The 16606-nt window shown below is 48.0% G+C and overlaps 1 protein-coding gene across 1 annotated transcript in view; it reads right to left on the bottom strand.

The window, feature by feature from the left end:
• Positions 1-1833: 1833 nt before the first annotated feature.
• Positions 1834-16606, bottom strand: part of LOC127577673 (alpha-parvin) — an 83240-nt gene continuing 68467 nt past the window's right edge. The window contains exons 9-13 of the mRNA XM_052029076.1: positions 16438-16499; positions 11926-11994; positions 7616-7717; positions 4026-4098; positions 1834-3125 (exon numbers count right to left, since the gene is read on the bottom strand). Of these exons, the coding sequence (XP_051885036.1) occupies positions 3049-3125; positions 4026-4098; positions 7616-7717; positions 11926-11994; positions 16438-16499 (383 nt within the window). The 3' untranslated portion in view covers positions 1834-3048. The remainder of the gene's footprint in view (positions 3126-4025; positions 4099-7615; positions 7718-11925; positions 11995-16437; positions 16500-16606) is intronic.

Raw genomic sequence — 16606 nt, 5'->3', positions numbered from 1 at the left:
GAACACAAGAGGCTACAGAGAGTGTTGGGACTCAGCCAGCTCCATCACGGGGACAGCTCTCCCCACCATCGAGGGACATCTACAGGAGGCGACGTCTCAGGAAGGCAACATCCATCATCAGGGACCCCCACCATCTGGGCCATGCCTTCTTGATGCTGCCATCAGGCAGGAGGTACAGGAGCCTGAAGACCCCACACCTCAAGGTTCAACAACAGCTTCTTCCTCACTGCCCTTCAGGTCTTTGAACCCACCTGAACAACCCCAACACAGTCTCGTACTGATTTTTCCCCTCTTCTCTACTTGCATTAGTATCGTTTTTTATTCTGCACGTGTGTAAGTTATGTATTATTTATGTCAATTTAGGCAGCTGTTAACTTATGTCTCTCCTTGTCTTGTAACGTACTGAGCTGCTGCTGTAAAAAGCTAATTTTCATGGCATTTATACCCGGTGTATGTATGCCTGTGACAACAATATACTTGAACTTAAGTTCCCAGAGTAATACAGCACGGAAATAGGCCCTTCGGCCCAACTCGTCCATGCTGCCCAACCAAGCCAGTCCCATATCCCTCTGAACCCCTCCTTATCCATGTACTTATCCAAATGTCTTTTAACTTGAACTCGAAACAGAAAATACAGTTGACCTAATTTAAGCCTAACACACATTCCGATACTGTCAGGCTGAGGCTGGGAACCCAGGCTCTGATCTCTTGTCCATTTCAAGCCCCAACAGGCTGCAAAGTCACTTCAGAAGGTCAGCTCCTAATGTGGGTCTGGAGTCACATATAGGACAGAGTGGGAAGCACAACAGGCTTGGTTCCCCGGAGTGTGTCACTGAACTGATGGGCTGTTACTGATAGAAACGTGGCCATTCAATCTATCTCGTTAACTGGGCATTCACTGGGAATATGTATTAAAGTCAGGTTCACAGTTGGTATCAGTAGGAGATAACTGGATCCTCGACTTCCTCATCAGGAGACCACAGTCAGTGAGGATCGGTGATAACATCTCCTCCTCGCTGACAATCAACACAGGCGCACCTCAAGGATGCGTGCTTAGCCCACTGCTCTGCTCTCTCTACACCCATGGCTGTGTGGCTAGGCACAGCTCAATCTCCAACTATAAATTCGCCGATGACACCACTGTTGTTGGTAAAATTTCAGCGGCGAAGAGGAGATGCACAGGAGTGAGACAGATGGGCTGGTTGAGTGATGTCGCAACAACAACCTCGCACTCAACTTCAGCAAGACCAAGGAACTGATTGTGGACTTCAGGAAGGGGAAGTCGGGAGAACACACACCAGTCCTCATTGAGGGGTCAGCGGTGGAAAGGGTGAGCAGCTTCCTGGGTTTCAACATCTTGGAGGATCGATCCTGGGTCCAACACATTGATGCAATCATGAAGAAGGCACGCCAGCAGCTCTACTTCATTAAGAGATTGAGGTGATTCGGCATGTCACCAAAGACCCCTACGAATTTCTATAGATGTACGGTGGAGAGCATTCTGACTGATTGCATCACAGCCTGGCATGGAGGCTCCAATGCACAGGATTGCAAGAGGCTGCAGACGGTTGTAGACTCTGCCAGGTCCATCATGGGCACAACCCTCCCCACCATCGAGGACATCTTCAAGAGCCGGTGCCTCAAGAAGGCGGCATCCATCACTAAGGACCCTCACCACCCGGGACATGCCCTCTTCATGTTACTACCACCGGGGTGGAGGTACAGGAGCCTGAAGACCCACACTCAATGATTCAGGAACAGCTTCTTCCCCTCCGCCATCAGATTTCTGAATGGTCCATGAACCCATAAACACTACTTCACTATTTCTTTTCTTTTTCACTATTTATTTACTTTGTAATTTATAGTAATTTTTACGTCTTGTACTGTACTGCTGCCGCAAAACAACACATTTCATGTTATAAGACAGTGATAATAAACCTGATTCTGATCTCAGTGGGGTTTGAGCTCCGGACCAAGTTGAATCCATAAACGAAACACTATGACAAGCTTTTTGGCAAGGCAATGACAGATTAAATAAAACTTAACATTGAGCAATGCTCCAATGAGGCACGTGTCCACTGTAAATACACACACATTTAAAGTTTCAGCATCAGTACAACAGGAAACTGATTAATTCTACAAAGTCAGGAACAAAAACACAGCGACAACTAATCCCAGCAGTGTTTCCATATACAGAAGGTTGTCCCAGTAACGTGGCTTATTTGTTTAACAACATTTATTTTAAACGGAGACAATCCAAACATAAAAATAAGGTTGCATGGAGTGACAATGCCACAGCTCATCAGGACACAGACGACTGGATAATTCTCTTGTCAATCAGGCTTGGAGCCAACATTTCTCTTTTGTCTTCATACTGGAAGCCTACATTGTCGTACATGATTTGAGATTGACTTTTTGCACATATTTTACATGCAACTATCCTCCACTCACTGCATTCTGGAGAAATGTCTCTGTTTTTGCTGGGAGAAGTTGCTGTAGTTTCAGTTCAAACCACTCTTTAAATCAATTTTTGCTTTGTCAGCCTACTGATTTGGTTGCGGTACCACTTCCAGTTCCTGACTGACGTGTGCTGTCAATAAATACTCTGAAACTGTAACTCTAATTAGCTCAATCATGGAAATTTCAGGGGCTTGACTGTGAAACTGAGCAACTCTTCCAATCTGTAACAGGTCTTTAGTACTCATAACACTGGCATGTTTGGAAATCTCATTTCCTATTTCCAGGGGAGATTTTCTACAATAACCAAATTACACTTCATGTGAGAAAGAAACACGTTAATCGTTAAGGTACTGGCACCAATACTTCTGCTCTTCGTAACTCAAGTGCTTGTTTTTATATACACATATATCGAAAACAGACTTAAAACATTTTTGCAACCGACAAGAACCTTGAAACATGACTCATCGATTGTTTTAGCAAGACGGTGATTGGTTTTCTGGGTCATCGCTTGGCTCAGGGCTCCCGTGAGTGTGGCTGCATGTTCAGCGGGTCCCTGGAGGGTGAGGGCTTGGTGCACAGGTTCCCATTTTACTCCACATTCCTGTATTTTGTGAACAGGTTGTAGAGTACGCGCAGCGTGGACTTCAGGTCGCAGTTCACGATATCTGCAAGTGGGAGGAACACGGAGGTTTTGGAGCAAGCTTATAGTTTGCCATACACCTCTCCCCTAATGGTTCCCAGTCTCACCACCTTTACTTATCAGAGGCCAGCACTGGGAGCCCTTTGTGTTCCTACTTATCTCCCTCCAGCAGCCGTCTCCCACCATCATCCTCCCCATATATTTTCTCTCTCTCTCTCTCTCTCTGCCTCCATCTATCATTCACCTGCCTCTGTCTCCCAACTCCACCCCTGCTCCCCTCCCCCAGCCCATCATCTTACACCCCTCCTCAGTCCACCACTCCTCTCGGACTCCTGTCTCACCACTCCCCCTCCCCTCTTTATACCGGCCACCTCCCCTCTCCACTCTCAGTCCTGATGAAGGGTTTTGACCCGAAACGTTGACAGCTCCTTTCCCCCCACAGATGCTGCCTGACCTGCTGAGTTCCTCCAGCAGATTGTGCGTTGCTCCCGATTCCAGCATCTGCAGTCTCTTGTATCTCCCTCAAGCTTATAGTTTTAGTGAGGGTCAGACTTATTTTTAAAGAACATGGCCAATCTGCCCATCATTCCTGTGCTGGCTCTTTGAGCCCTCTAAATAGTCCTGTGCCCCTTGCTCTCTCCCCATTGTCCTGCAGTTGTTTCCTCCCTATTTTGCCAATTCCCTATTCCTCCTCAGCTCTGTACATCTCCCTCCTTCCTACTTATCCAGTTCCCTTTTCAAATCTTCCTGTTCAGGCAGAAGGTCCCAGATTACAGCTACCCGCTGTGTGAAAGTCGACATCCCTCATTCTGATTACCGGCTGGTGTCTGAGCAGTTAGACCTTTAGAAACCAGGGCCAGATCACGATGCATGCTGATTGCAAGTCTTTTACATATCGGAACTGATGAGCTATGTAACTACCTACCTTCCGATCGAGGCTTGGGCTTCTCCAAACCCCCATCTTGCATGAGTTCAAAGGCGAAAGACACATTGTGGACCTGTTGAGGAATTATTGGGAGATCAGAACTTGGGCATTGGTATCAGTTTATTATTGTGACATACTACATGTGACAAAGCAAATTTTGGAGCCATTAGGTGGGATCTTGCAGAGGTTGACTGGGCGAGATTGTTTGCAGGGAAAGGAGCGCCTGCCAAGTGGGAGGCCTTTAAAAGTGGGATGTCAAGAGTTCAGGGCCTGCGTGTTCCTGTTAGGGTGAAGGGCAAGGCTGGCAGGTTTCAGGAACCCTGGACGACGAGAGATATTGAGGCTCAGGTTAAGAAAAAGAGGGAGGCATACATTGCGTGTAAGCAATTGGGAACCAGTGAATCCCTCGATGACTACAGGGAGTGTAGCACGGTCGGCATGGACGTTAGGCTGAAGGGCCTGTTTCCCTGCTGTATGACTCTCTGTACTGAGATACAGCGAAAAGCTTTTGTTTGCATGCCATCCAGACAGATCATTTTCCTGACACAAGTACATCAAGGCTGAACAAAAGGTGAAAAAAACAGAATGCAGAATGTTACGGTTACAGAGAAAGTGCAGTGCAGGTAGACAAATAAAGTGCAATGGCCACGATGAGGTAGACAGAGAGATCAAGAGTTCATCTTTATCGTTCAAGAGTTTTATAACAGTGGGATAGAAGCCGTCCTTGAGCCTGGTGGTACGTGTTCTCAAGCTTGTGTATCTTCTGCCTGATGGGAGGGGGGAGAAGGGAGAATGGATTGAGGGATATCGATAGGTTAAGTGAGTGGGCAAGAAGCTGGCAGATGGATTGTACTGTGGAAAAGGTGAGGTTCTCCACTTTGGAAGGAAGAATGAAAAGGGAAATGATTATTTAAATGGAGGGAGACTTCAAAATGTTGCAGTACCAAGGGACCTGGGAGTCATCGTATATGAAACTCAAAAGGATAACATGTAAGTACAGCAAGTGATGGCGAGGGCTAATGGAATGCTGGCATTTATTGCAAGCGGTATGGTGTATAAAAGCAGGGAAGTTTTGATGCAACTCCTATGGGTTACTGTTGACCAGAAAGTGAACTGCAGTAGCCACATACACATTGTGGCTACAACAGCAGGTCAGAGGCTGGGAACCCTGCGGTGAGGAACTCACCTCCTCACTCCTCAAAGCCCGTCCACCATCTACAAGGCTCAGGTCAGGAGTGTGATGGGACACTCCCCACTTGCCTGGGTGAGGGCAGCTTCAACGACACTCAAGAAGCTCGACACCATCCAGGACACAGCAGCCCACCTGACAGGCACCCCATCCACACCCACTCACTCCACCACCGACACACAGTAGCAGCAGTGTGTACCATCTACAGGAGGCACTGCACCAACTCACTGAGACTCTAAGGACAACACCTTCCAGACCCACCACCTCTACCAGCTAGAAGGACAGGGGCAGCAGAAGCCCGGGGACCACCACCCCCTGGGAGTTGACCTCCGAGCCACATCCCATCCTGACGTGGGAATATATCGCCGTTCCTTCACTGTCACTGGGTCAACATCCTGGAACTCCCTCCCTGACAGCACTGTGGGTGCACCCACACCTCAGGGACTGCAGTGGTTCAAGAAGGCAGCTCACCCCCCACCTTCTCACAGGCAACTAGGGACGGGCAATTAAATTCTGGCTCAGCCCGCGAAGCCCACATCCCTTGAATGAAAAGAAGCTTTATCAGGTGCTGGTGACACCACATTTGGAGCACTGCGTGCGGCTGTGGTCTCCATATCGAAGGAAGGATGTGCCTGCATTGGAGACAAGTGCTGAGAAGGGTCACTGGGTTAACCCCTGGGATGAAGGGGTTAACGCAGAAAATAAGAGGTGATCTCATTGAAACATGTTAAATTCTGAGTGGGATTGACAAGGTGCACGTTTCCAGTGGGGTCATCCAGAATCGGGGGTGTAGCTTTGGAGTAAGGGGTCGTCCACTTTAGACAGAGTGAATTTCTTCTCCTAGAGTGTTCCGAACCTTTGGAATTCTCAATCCCAAAGAGCTGCGGAGTCGGAGTCATTGAATGTATTAAAGTCAGGGACTGATATACATTTGAACTACGAGGGAGTCAGGGGTATGGGGAGAGAGGGGGAACGTGGTGCTGAGGCCAAGATTGGATCAGCCTTGACCTTACTAAATGACAGGGGCTGACTCCAATATCCCACTGACCAGCAATATTGCCTCATTAACTGGACATAGAGTGAACAGTGGCAAAGAGTCTGCGAGGAAAAGAATGTTGGAATCTGGAGGTTGTACAAGATTCTGGAGCAGGATTGGCCAAGTAGATTCAAAGGCTTCAGAGTGTCAAGCCAGGGGTACCGACATAGAATAAAGGGTTAGCTCTGCAACAGAGGAGAGTGCAAAGTGATGCATTTTAGGAAGTTAAATCAGGGCAGGACTTGCACAGGGCCCCAGGGAGTGTTGTAGAACAAAGACCTCGGGGTACAAGTACATAGTTCTCTGAAAGTGGCGACGCAGGTAGACAGGGTGGTGAAGAAGGCGTCTGGCATGCTGGCCTTTGTCAGATGGGACACTGAGTGCAGGAGTTGGGACGTCATGTTACAGCTGTACAGGATGTTGGTTAGACCGCACCTGGAATATTGCGTGCAGTTCTGGTCACCGTACCATAGGAAGGATGTGATTAAGCTGGAGAGGGTGCAGAAAAGTTTCACGAGGATGTTACCGGGACTGGAGGGCTGGACAGGCTGGGACTGTTTTCCCTGGAGTGAAGGAGGCTGAGGGGTGACCTTATGGAGGTTTATAGAATCATGAGGGGCATCGATAAAGTGGATGGTCACAGTTTTTTCCCAGGGTAGCAGAGTCTAAAACTGGAAGGCACAGGTTTAAGGTGAGAGGGGAAAGACTTAAAGGGGTCCTGAGGGGCAAGTTTTTCACATGGAGGGTGGTCAGTATATGGAACGAGCTGCCAGAGGAAGTGGTTGAGGCAGGTACATTAAAAACATTTAAAAGACACTTGGACAGGTACAAGGTTTAGATGGATCTGGACCAAACACAGGCAAATGGGACTAGCTCAGGAAGGCACCTTGGTCGGCATGGACCAGTTGGGCCGATTGGCCTGTTTCTGTGCTGTGTGACTCTATTTCCTCTGTGACGGCCATGCATCTGTAGAATTCTGTAGCCCAGGGACAATGGGTGCCGACGGTTGGGTAGACAGAAGACTGGGATTCATGGATTACTCGACATGAAGGGCAGCAGAAGGCGGCACTTCAGTGGGAATGTCCACGAGACAGAGGATCCACCTGGACGTCAGATCCGGCTCCTGGTCGAACTGCTTCCGTTCATAGACCTTCCCCAGTGGAAAGGGCAGGAGAAGGGACGGGGCAGCAGCTGCCCGTGGAACTGGATGACTTTTTGGAGCAAACAACAGGTCTCCAGGACCCAGTCCTGCCTCACATCCTCTCTCACTTGACCGATCACATGAAACGAGTGGCCTCGTGTTGGGCTCAGCACCTGCCCACAACTCCAGGGTGGAAAACCATCAATGTTTCAACATGTATTTACCTTGTGCTCAAAGCTGTCCGGGGTGAGAAAGAAGTTGTGCAGAGGTATGAAATAGTCCTCCACAAGCCCCATTAGTAACACGAGATAGACACCATCAGCAAACTGCAAGAGAGAGTTGAGTCAAGACATTAACGTTGGTCCAAACCAATATCACAATGGCCCAAGAGGTAAAGTACCACTGAAACAATGACTCGAGACTCACCTCCCCAAAAATCTTCACCCCGCCACCCCCCTCGCCAACCATCAGCTTCAAGAGTCCACCATGAATGGGCAGCCATCCAGTGATATCACGTCTTGGGAAAATATGAATATAAGTACCTCTCCCTTTGTAGTCCATGTTATGGTTTGTTACATACCAGCAACAATAGAAACACAACGAGCCACGTATAAGTGTTAGAAACTATTTTATTAATAACTATTTGTAATAATAAGAAAAGTAAAAACGTTAGAAATTAAACATTGACCACAAAAATATAAACTCGAAGTGTGTGTGTGGCTAATTCCCAAACCCCAAGTCTAGGAATAGTTCTCAAAATTCAGTTCAGCAAGTCATAAGGTAGAATGTGAGCAAAGGCTTTTGCAAAACCACCGTTGACTGAAGGGAAAATGTAGAGAGAGAATGTAGAGAGAAATTACGAAATCCACATGCTTCACGATGGAACCCATACGACACCTCAATCTCCGAAGATCTCCACTGCTTTGTTCCGAAGCATTTGTTCCCGAGGGCATTCGATACGTGGCCGCCCACAGATATACCTGTTTTCCAGTACAGGTTAACGACAAAGTGGACTCCACAGATTGCTCCAAAAATCCATACATGGATTTCAGTGACAGACACAGTTATTGTTCTTCATCCATAGATACAGAGACCGGCAGTCAGTGACTCCCTCTCTCTCTCTTTCCGACTCTGTGCAAGCAGCCAGCACGCTCCAATTATAGTCTTGCCGTCTTGTAGATAACACCACACACACACCTCTACACTACTGTCCAGGTGCCTTAAAGGGACATTCACCAAGTACCAACCTGGCTCGTAACAGATTGAACAAGCTCAACCAGTCCGCCTTGAGCTGAGTGACTCAGGAAGAACAAACAAAATTTTAGGCCACCGGAGCACTGGGCAGTGTGCGATGTAGAAGGGGTACGCAGGTACTGGGAAGATGCACACAAGAGGTAACTGCTAACAGTTACGACCATGCAGGTCAGGCTCTGACCACTGCAAAGGTTCACACCCAGAGGGGAACAAAGTTCAACAGAACAGTGTCTCCAAAAGATCCAGGCATGTGAGACAGACCCAAACTAAGAAGTGTAAATATAATCCAACCATAAATCTCACTTGGAATTCAATGGAAACTTCTTTATCCAGTGAGCAGCGGTGTAAATATCACCAACAACTTGTCCTGGTCCAGCCACATAGACACTCCAGGCAAGAAAGCACACAAACACCTCTACTTTCTCAGAAGATGAAGGAAATTGGGCATGTCCCCGATAACCCTCACAAATTTTCGCAGATGCATCATAGAAAGTTTCCTATCCGGATGCATCACAGCTTGGTATGGTAACTGCTCTGCCTGAGATCACAAGAAATTACAGAGATGTGGACACAGCCAGTCCATCACACAAACCAGCCTCCCTTCCATTGACTCCATCTCCACATCCCACTGCCTGGAGAAAGCAGCCAACATAATCAAGGACCGCTCCCACCCCGGTCATTCTCTCCTCTCCCCCCTCCCATCGGGCAGTAGATCTAAACACCTGAGAACACGTACCACTAGACTTGAGGACAACTATCATCCTGTTATCAGACTCTTTCAAACACTAAATAGATGAACTCTTGATATCTCAAACGACCTCATCGTGGCCCTTGCACTTTATTTGTCTGCTTGCATTGCACTTTCTCTGTAACCGTAACACTATATTCTGCATTGTTTCTTTTACTACCTCAATGTATTCTGTTCCTTTGGCTGCCTTGATATACTTACGTATGGAACAATCTGTCTGGATGGCACACAAACAAGTTTTTCAATACGAGGGGAGCTGGACAAACACTGGGGAGAGAAGAATATGGTGATGGGGAGATCAGGGGGTGGGGGGGGTGGGAGGAAGAAGGAGGCTTGTGTGGGGCAAAAATACCAGCACAGACTTGTTGGGTCGAATGGCCCTTTTCTGTGCTAGAAGAACTAAGAACAAAAATCGAAGCAGGGCCAGGCTATCTGGCCCATTGTGCCTGCTCCATCATAAGATCATGGCTGATCCTTTACTTCAGCACCACTTCCCTGCACTCACCCTGTATCCACAACATCCAGAAACCCATAGATCAGCGTTCTGCATGCATTCCACAGTTGATTCTCTGCATCCCTCTACTACAGCAAATTCCGAGGATTCACCTTGAATTCACCGTGAAGAAATTTCTTCTCATCTCGGTCCTGAATGGCTGACTCCTTATTTTGAGATGGTGATCCCTGTTCTAGATACACCGTACACCAGCCAGGAGAAACATTGTCCTGTCAAGTCCTGAACTTTTCACTTAGATCACCTCTTGTTCTTCCAAACACAACAGAGTACATACCAATTCTGCTTCATCTCCCTTCACACCACAAATCCATCAGCTCCAGATTTAATCTGGTGAATTTTCCTTGGAAGCATATCCTTCCTTAGGAGGGGAGACCAGACCCGTACACAATATTCCAGATGTGGTCTCACCAGAGCCCGACAAATTTGGAGCAAGATGTCCCTGTTCTTGTATCCAAACCCTCCTGCAACAGATGCCTACCTAATCCCTTTTAGTGCCCCATGTCAACTTTCAGTGACTGGAGTACAAGGACACCCAGGTCCCTCTGAACACCAACACCTTTTGAATACTCACCACTTAAAAATCCTCTGTCTCTCTATGCTTCCTACCAAAGTGTAGGACCTCCCATTTATCCCACATTACATTCCATCTTCCACCCTTGTTCACTGCATAATCCTTCTATAAGTTATGTTTAATTTATATTTTTCTTGTGAATCTTGTGTCTCTGATGCTGCTGCAAGTAAGTTTTTCATTGCACCTGTGCACACATGGACTTGTGCAGATGACAATAAACTCAACTTTGACTTTCCCCACAGCCCTTCTAGTCTGCTGGAGCCTTCCTCTGCATCCTCCACACAGCCATACAAGCTCTGTGCAGACACAGAGCAATACAGCATGGATACAGGCCCTTTGGCCCAACCGGTCCATGCCGACTATAGACACTGCGAAAGATCCAAATGCCCAGGAACACAAGAAGAGGGTTACAACTCAAAATTGTTATCAACACCATCACTACTAACATAGATCTGGGTCAGAAGCAGAATTAGGTCAAAGCCCATTGTGTCCAGTTGCTTCCTAAAAAGAAGTATTTGAGAGGGGTCTCAGGCTATAAAACCCCACTGCACCCCCACCATCCCTCGGGATACAAACGTTATGTCCAAGCTGGCTAACACAGGACTCCAGTCCTCTCTCCCTCCCCAATGGCTGTGGTTCAGGAAAACCAGGCCCACGTGGGAGGGGGTGGGATACATGGTGTGCACAGAACCCCGGACAAGAAGGAACTTGCGTTTTACCAACCTAGGCTTTACTGGCGAGGGAAGTGCGATTGGTGTTGGCGAGGCTGCAGTGAGGTATACATGGTGAGATCCCACATACAGCCCCATGAAAAATGTCACAGAAAACTCCCTGCTGAGACTCAGTTGCTGAGGTTTGGTTTAATGCTGTTAGTTCTGCTCTCACTTGGTCTAATGTCCCATCCAAGTGACGGCAGAACTAATGGTATAGTGCTCCTTCAGTACCGCCCCCCCACAGTGTGACCCTCCCTCAGCACCGCCCCCCCCACAGTGCGACCCTCCCTCAGCACTCCATCAGAGGGCAGCATTGAACGAGTGAACAGCAGGCTGGAGTTTACACTCGAGCCTCTAACGTTGGACTTGCCCCCATGGAGCGAGTGTTCCCATGGTGACTGCTCGGATTTGCTCAGCTCGGTCACCGGAGCGTTGCGTGCCCGGCTGTCGATGACTGAGCCAAGCTCAGGGAATCGGAGTCAGCGGTCCTAGGGACTTCCACCGAGGCCCAACTCCTGGAACAGGGAGATCACCAACACAAGCTCTGGCCCCATTGGTGCACCTTGGAGCAGTGTGTCCTTCACAGGCGGACACCCCGCAACCCATCACTGGGCTGGTGCAGGGGAGGCTGCAATGGTGGCCTTGGCCAGGAGCTATTCAAGTCTCCCAGCCGCTGGGGAGGCCATTCAGCTCATCAGGCTTGTGCTACCAGCCAAGTCCTGCTGTCCACTCACCTGGGTTTCCAGCTCAGTGACTTCCAGATTCAGTTTGTTCAGATGTTTGTTCACAAACGTAATCAGTGTCTGTGGAGAGAAATCAAACAGCTTTAGAGATGGAAGCCAAGCCTGCTCTGGAGGTGTGCGTTGGCAGGGAGAGGGGAGGGGAAGGGGGGGCTGTACTCTGATGTCCAAGGGGGGAGGGGGGCGGGCAAGGTGGGGAGGGGGCAGTGTTCACTCTGGGCTTGAGAACTTTCACCCTGCAGGACAATATTTAACAACTTCCGTGACACGGACAATCGCGCTCTGTGGCTCTATGGGGCACGTGCGAGACCTCATTTGGAATACTGTGTGCAGTTTTGGGCCCCTTGTCTTAGGAAAGATGTGCTGATGTTGGAGAGGGTTCGGAGGAGATTTACGAGGATGATTCCCGGAATGAAAGGGCTTACATATGATGAGTGTTTGTCGGCTCTTGGACTGTACTCACTGGAGTACAGAAGAATGAGAGGGGACCTCATAGAAACATTTCGAATGTTGAAAGGACTGGACAGAGTAGATGTGGTTAAGCTGCTTCCCTTGGTGGGTGAGTCCAGGACTAGAGGGCACAGTCTTAGAATTAGAGGGTACAGGTTTAAAACAGAAACGAGGAGAAGTTTCTTTAGCCAGAGGGTCGTGAATTTATGGAATTCTTTGCCACGTACAGCTGTGGAGACCCGATCATTGGTGGCGTTTGAGGAGATCGTTAGGTATCTAATTAGTCAAGGTATCAAGGGATATGGGGTTAAGGCCGGAAATTGGGGCTAGATAGGAATAGTTCTAGTTTAGCTCATGGAGCAGACTCGATGGGCCGAATGGTCCATCGAGTCCGCTCCCTTGTCTTGTGATCTTGCGATGTTTTCTGGTCTCTGCTGTATGCACAACAGTGCCATGTTTGTCAATGTTATAACAGTGACACAGAAGCAGGCCATTCAGCCCCTCGATCCTGCACTGCCATTCAGTAACATGCGGCCTCGGCTTCACCTCCCTGCCTGTTTCCCAGAACCACTGATACCCCGAGACCAAAAATCTTGTGCTTGAATATATTCACGGACTCCACCTCCAGAGCTCGCTGCCACAGAGGATTCCAAAAACTCACAATATTTACTGTCTGAAATTGTGACCCCTCATTTTGAGACTATACCCCCCATTTTAGATACTCCTCCAGGGGAATCACCCTTTCAGCATCCACCCTGTCGACCCCCCTCAGGACACTATTGGTCCAATCTGCTCAGATTTCCTCATGAAACAACCCCTCCTACTGCAAATCAGCTCCGTGAAGAGTCTCGGAGCTGCCTCCAGCGCCAGTACATCCTCCTTGAATGAGACCCAGGCTGTGCACAATGCTTCAGGTGTGGTCTCACCAACATCTGTACAGTAGAGCACAGAGACCACTATTTTTATAGTTGCAATAAAGACCAATGTTCACTTCTCGCTGCCTCGGTAAAGCAGCCAACATAATCAAAGGTCCCACCCGCCCTGGACATTCTCTCTTCTTCCCCCTCCCATCGGGCAGAAGAGACAAAAGCCTGAAAGCACGTACCAGCAGGCTCAAGGACAGCTTCTATCCCGCTGTGGTAAGACTATTGAATGGCTCCCTTGTACGATAAGACGGACTATTAACCTCACAATCTATCTCGTTATGGCCTTGCACCTTATTGTCTGCCTGCATTGCACTTTCTCTGTAACTGTAACACTTTATTCTGCATTCTGTTATTTAGATAAGATAACATAAGATATCTTTATTAGTCACATGTACATTGAAACACACAGTGAAATGCATCTTTTGCGTAGAGTGTTCTGGGGGCAGCCCACAAGTGCCGCCAAGCTTCTGGCGCCAACATAGCATGCCCACAACTTCCTAACCCGTACGTCTTTGGAATGTGGAAGGAAACCTACACAGACACAGGGAGAACGTAAAAACCCCTTACAGACACTGGCCGGAATTGAACCTGTGTCTCTGGCGCTGTAATAGTGTCACGCTAACTGCTACACTACCGTGACTTCCCCTTGTGCTACCTTGTTTTCTCTTGTACTGCCTCAATGCACTAATGTGATGAAATGATCCGTATGAATGGTATCCAAGACAAGTTTTTCACTGTACTTCAGTACATTTGACAATAATAAACCAATTTATCAATTTAAATGGTCTGCTGTACCCAGGTTTAGGTACTCTCAATGTGGGATGGTGGCCAGCTGTAACAGTCTGGTTACAAAGCCAATGAAACCGGTTGGTGAGTGGGGGTCATGAAGTGGGATACTAGGGATCTGGGAGGGGTGGAGGTTTGGCAGATGGATGGGCGAGAGGGTGCACTGTGGGGGAAGAGATGGGGTGTGGTATACTCAGTGAAAAGCTCAACACCTAGCCTTTCTGGAACAACCGCAAGTTGTTCCACAAAGTGGACTGTGCATGGAGTGTTGTCATCACACAAATCCCCGAGACGGAGTCAGGTCCCAAACCCACGGGTGACCAAGCCCAGAAAGGCACTGTTATGTTTACAAGGGGACATAAGGTGGCCATTAGTGGATCCAACAATGGAAAAAAATTGTGACTCTTTAAGGAAAATAAATAGCAAATTTTGCAATTACAATTGGAATTGGTTTATTACTGTCACATGTACTGAGGTACAGTGAAAAACTCCTGCATACCATTCATAGAGATTAATTCAATCACATTAGTGCATTGAGGTAGTACAGGGTAAAACAATAACAGAATGCAGAATAAAGTGTTACAGGTACAGAGAAAGTGCAGTGCAGGCAGACAATAAGGTGCAAGGTCAATATGAGGTAGATTGTGAGGTCAAGAGTCCATTTTATCGTACTAGGGACCGTTCAATAGTCTTATAACAGTGGGATAGAAGCTGTCGTTGAGCCTGGTGGTACGTGCTTTCAGGCTTTTGTATCTTCTGCTCGATGGGAGGGGGGAGAAGAGAGAATGTCTGGGGTGGGTGGGGTCTTTGATTATACTGATAATTTGTAACTGATAATACTTTGTCCAGGCAGGTGTTTTACCAATGAGGATGCCCAGACCATTGAACACTTGCACTCAGTGGTCTCACAACACAGAACATGGAACAGTACAGCACAGCAAACAGGCCGTTCAGCCCATCATATCTGTGCTGATCCCGATGCCAATTTAAACTGCACATCTGCCTGAAAATGGTTGATATCCCTCCATTCCCCACCTGTTCATGTGTCAGTCTTAATGCCTCTTACACGTTGCTGTCGTATCTACTCTCAGAAAAAGTGGTGGAAGCAGATACAATAGAAACATTTAAGAGGCATTTCGACAGATGAATAGGCAGCGAGGGGAGGGATACGGACCTAACGCAGGCAGATGGGATTAGATTGGATTGTCATCATGGTCAGCAGAGACTTTGTGGGCCGAAGGGCCTGACCCTGTGCTGTACTGTTCCCTGTTCCACCACCTCCCCTGGCAGCACGTTCCAGGCACCCACCACTCTGTGTGTAAAAAAAATTACTTTATAAATCCCCTTTAAACTTTCCCCCTCTCATCTTAAACCTATGCCCTCTCGTATTTGACATTTCCACCCTTGGACAAAGACTCTGGCTGTCTACCCTATCTCTGCCTCTCATAATTTTATAAACTTCTATCAGGTCTCCCCTCAGCCCCCACCGCTCCAGAGAAAACAACCCAAGTTTGCCCAACCTCTCCTTATAGCACATACCCTCTGATCCGGGCAGCATCCTGGTGAACCTCTTCTGCACCCTCTCCAAAGCCTCCACATCCTTCCTGTAATGGGGCGACCAGAACAGCACACAACACTCCGTGTGGTCTAACCAACGTTTTATACAGCTGTAACATGAATTCCCGACTTTTATACTCAACACCCCAGCCAATGAAGGCAAGCGTGACGTACGCCTTCTCTACTACCCTATCTACTTGGCATGGCCACTTTCAGAAAGCTGTGGACATTCACCCCAAGATCTCTCTGTAGCTCATATAAATAACATTTGGCCTTTCTCAAATGTAGAATGTGCTAAACCTCAAGAACTGTTCTGAAAAGGATGCAAGTTTATCTTCTACAGCCCAGCGGAGGAACATTTGAAACTGTTCATTTGCAGCTGAGGGCACCAGTGACCAGCATGAAATGCCCTGAGGTAGGAGCATGGATCTCCTCCTGGAACAGAGGCTCAGGGGCCACCTCAATTCAGAGTTAAGTATGATGGGGTGGGACAGGAGTTACACAGGTCCAGGGAAAATAAACACAGGAGGTTAACTTCTTTACAACAGATGCCAAAGGTTTGGTCAAAGTGGTTGGTTTTACGGAGAATTTTAAAGGAACACAATATGCAGTTGGGTTCAGGGAGGACTCTGAGAACTTCTGCTTTTGAAATAAAACAAATGCCAGTCAACATGGGGGCAATTCTATGGACAGGGGACCAGCATCCATTTACCACCCATTTATTGGAGGTTTTCACTCAACTGCACACTGGGCCGCTCGGCAGACAAAGAGCAAAGTTATATCAAACCTTTTTGACAACGTTGAGTTTGTCTGGAGCGTGATCGAAGAGCGTGTCGAAGGCATCTCGCTCTGAAAGAGATGTTAGAGTCACACAGGAAGGGCTCATGCAGGGTTAGATCGTTACAGACATACGGCTCCTGATTGCCACTGAAACATCCACCAACAGCAGGGGTATG

Source organism: Pristis pectinata, chromosome 14 (genome assembly GCF_009764475.1).
Source record: "Pristis pectinata isolate sPriPec2 chromosome 14, sPriPec2.1.pri, whole genome shotgun sequence".
Lineage (NCBI taxonomy): Eukaryota > Metazoa > Chordata > Chondrichthyes > Rhinopristiformes > Pristidae > Pristis > Pristis pectinata.
The sequence above is the reverse complement of the archived record's forward strand: the minus strand, read 5'-3'. Positions and strand labels throughout refer to the sequence as shown.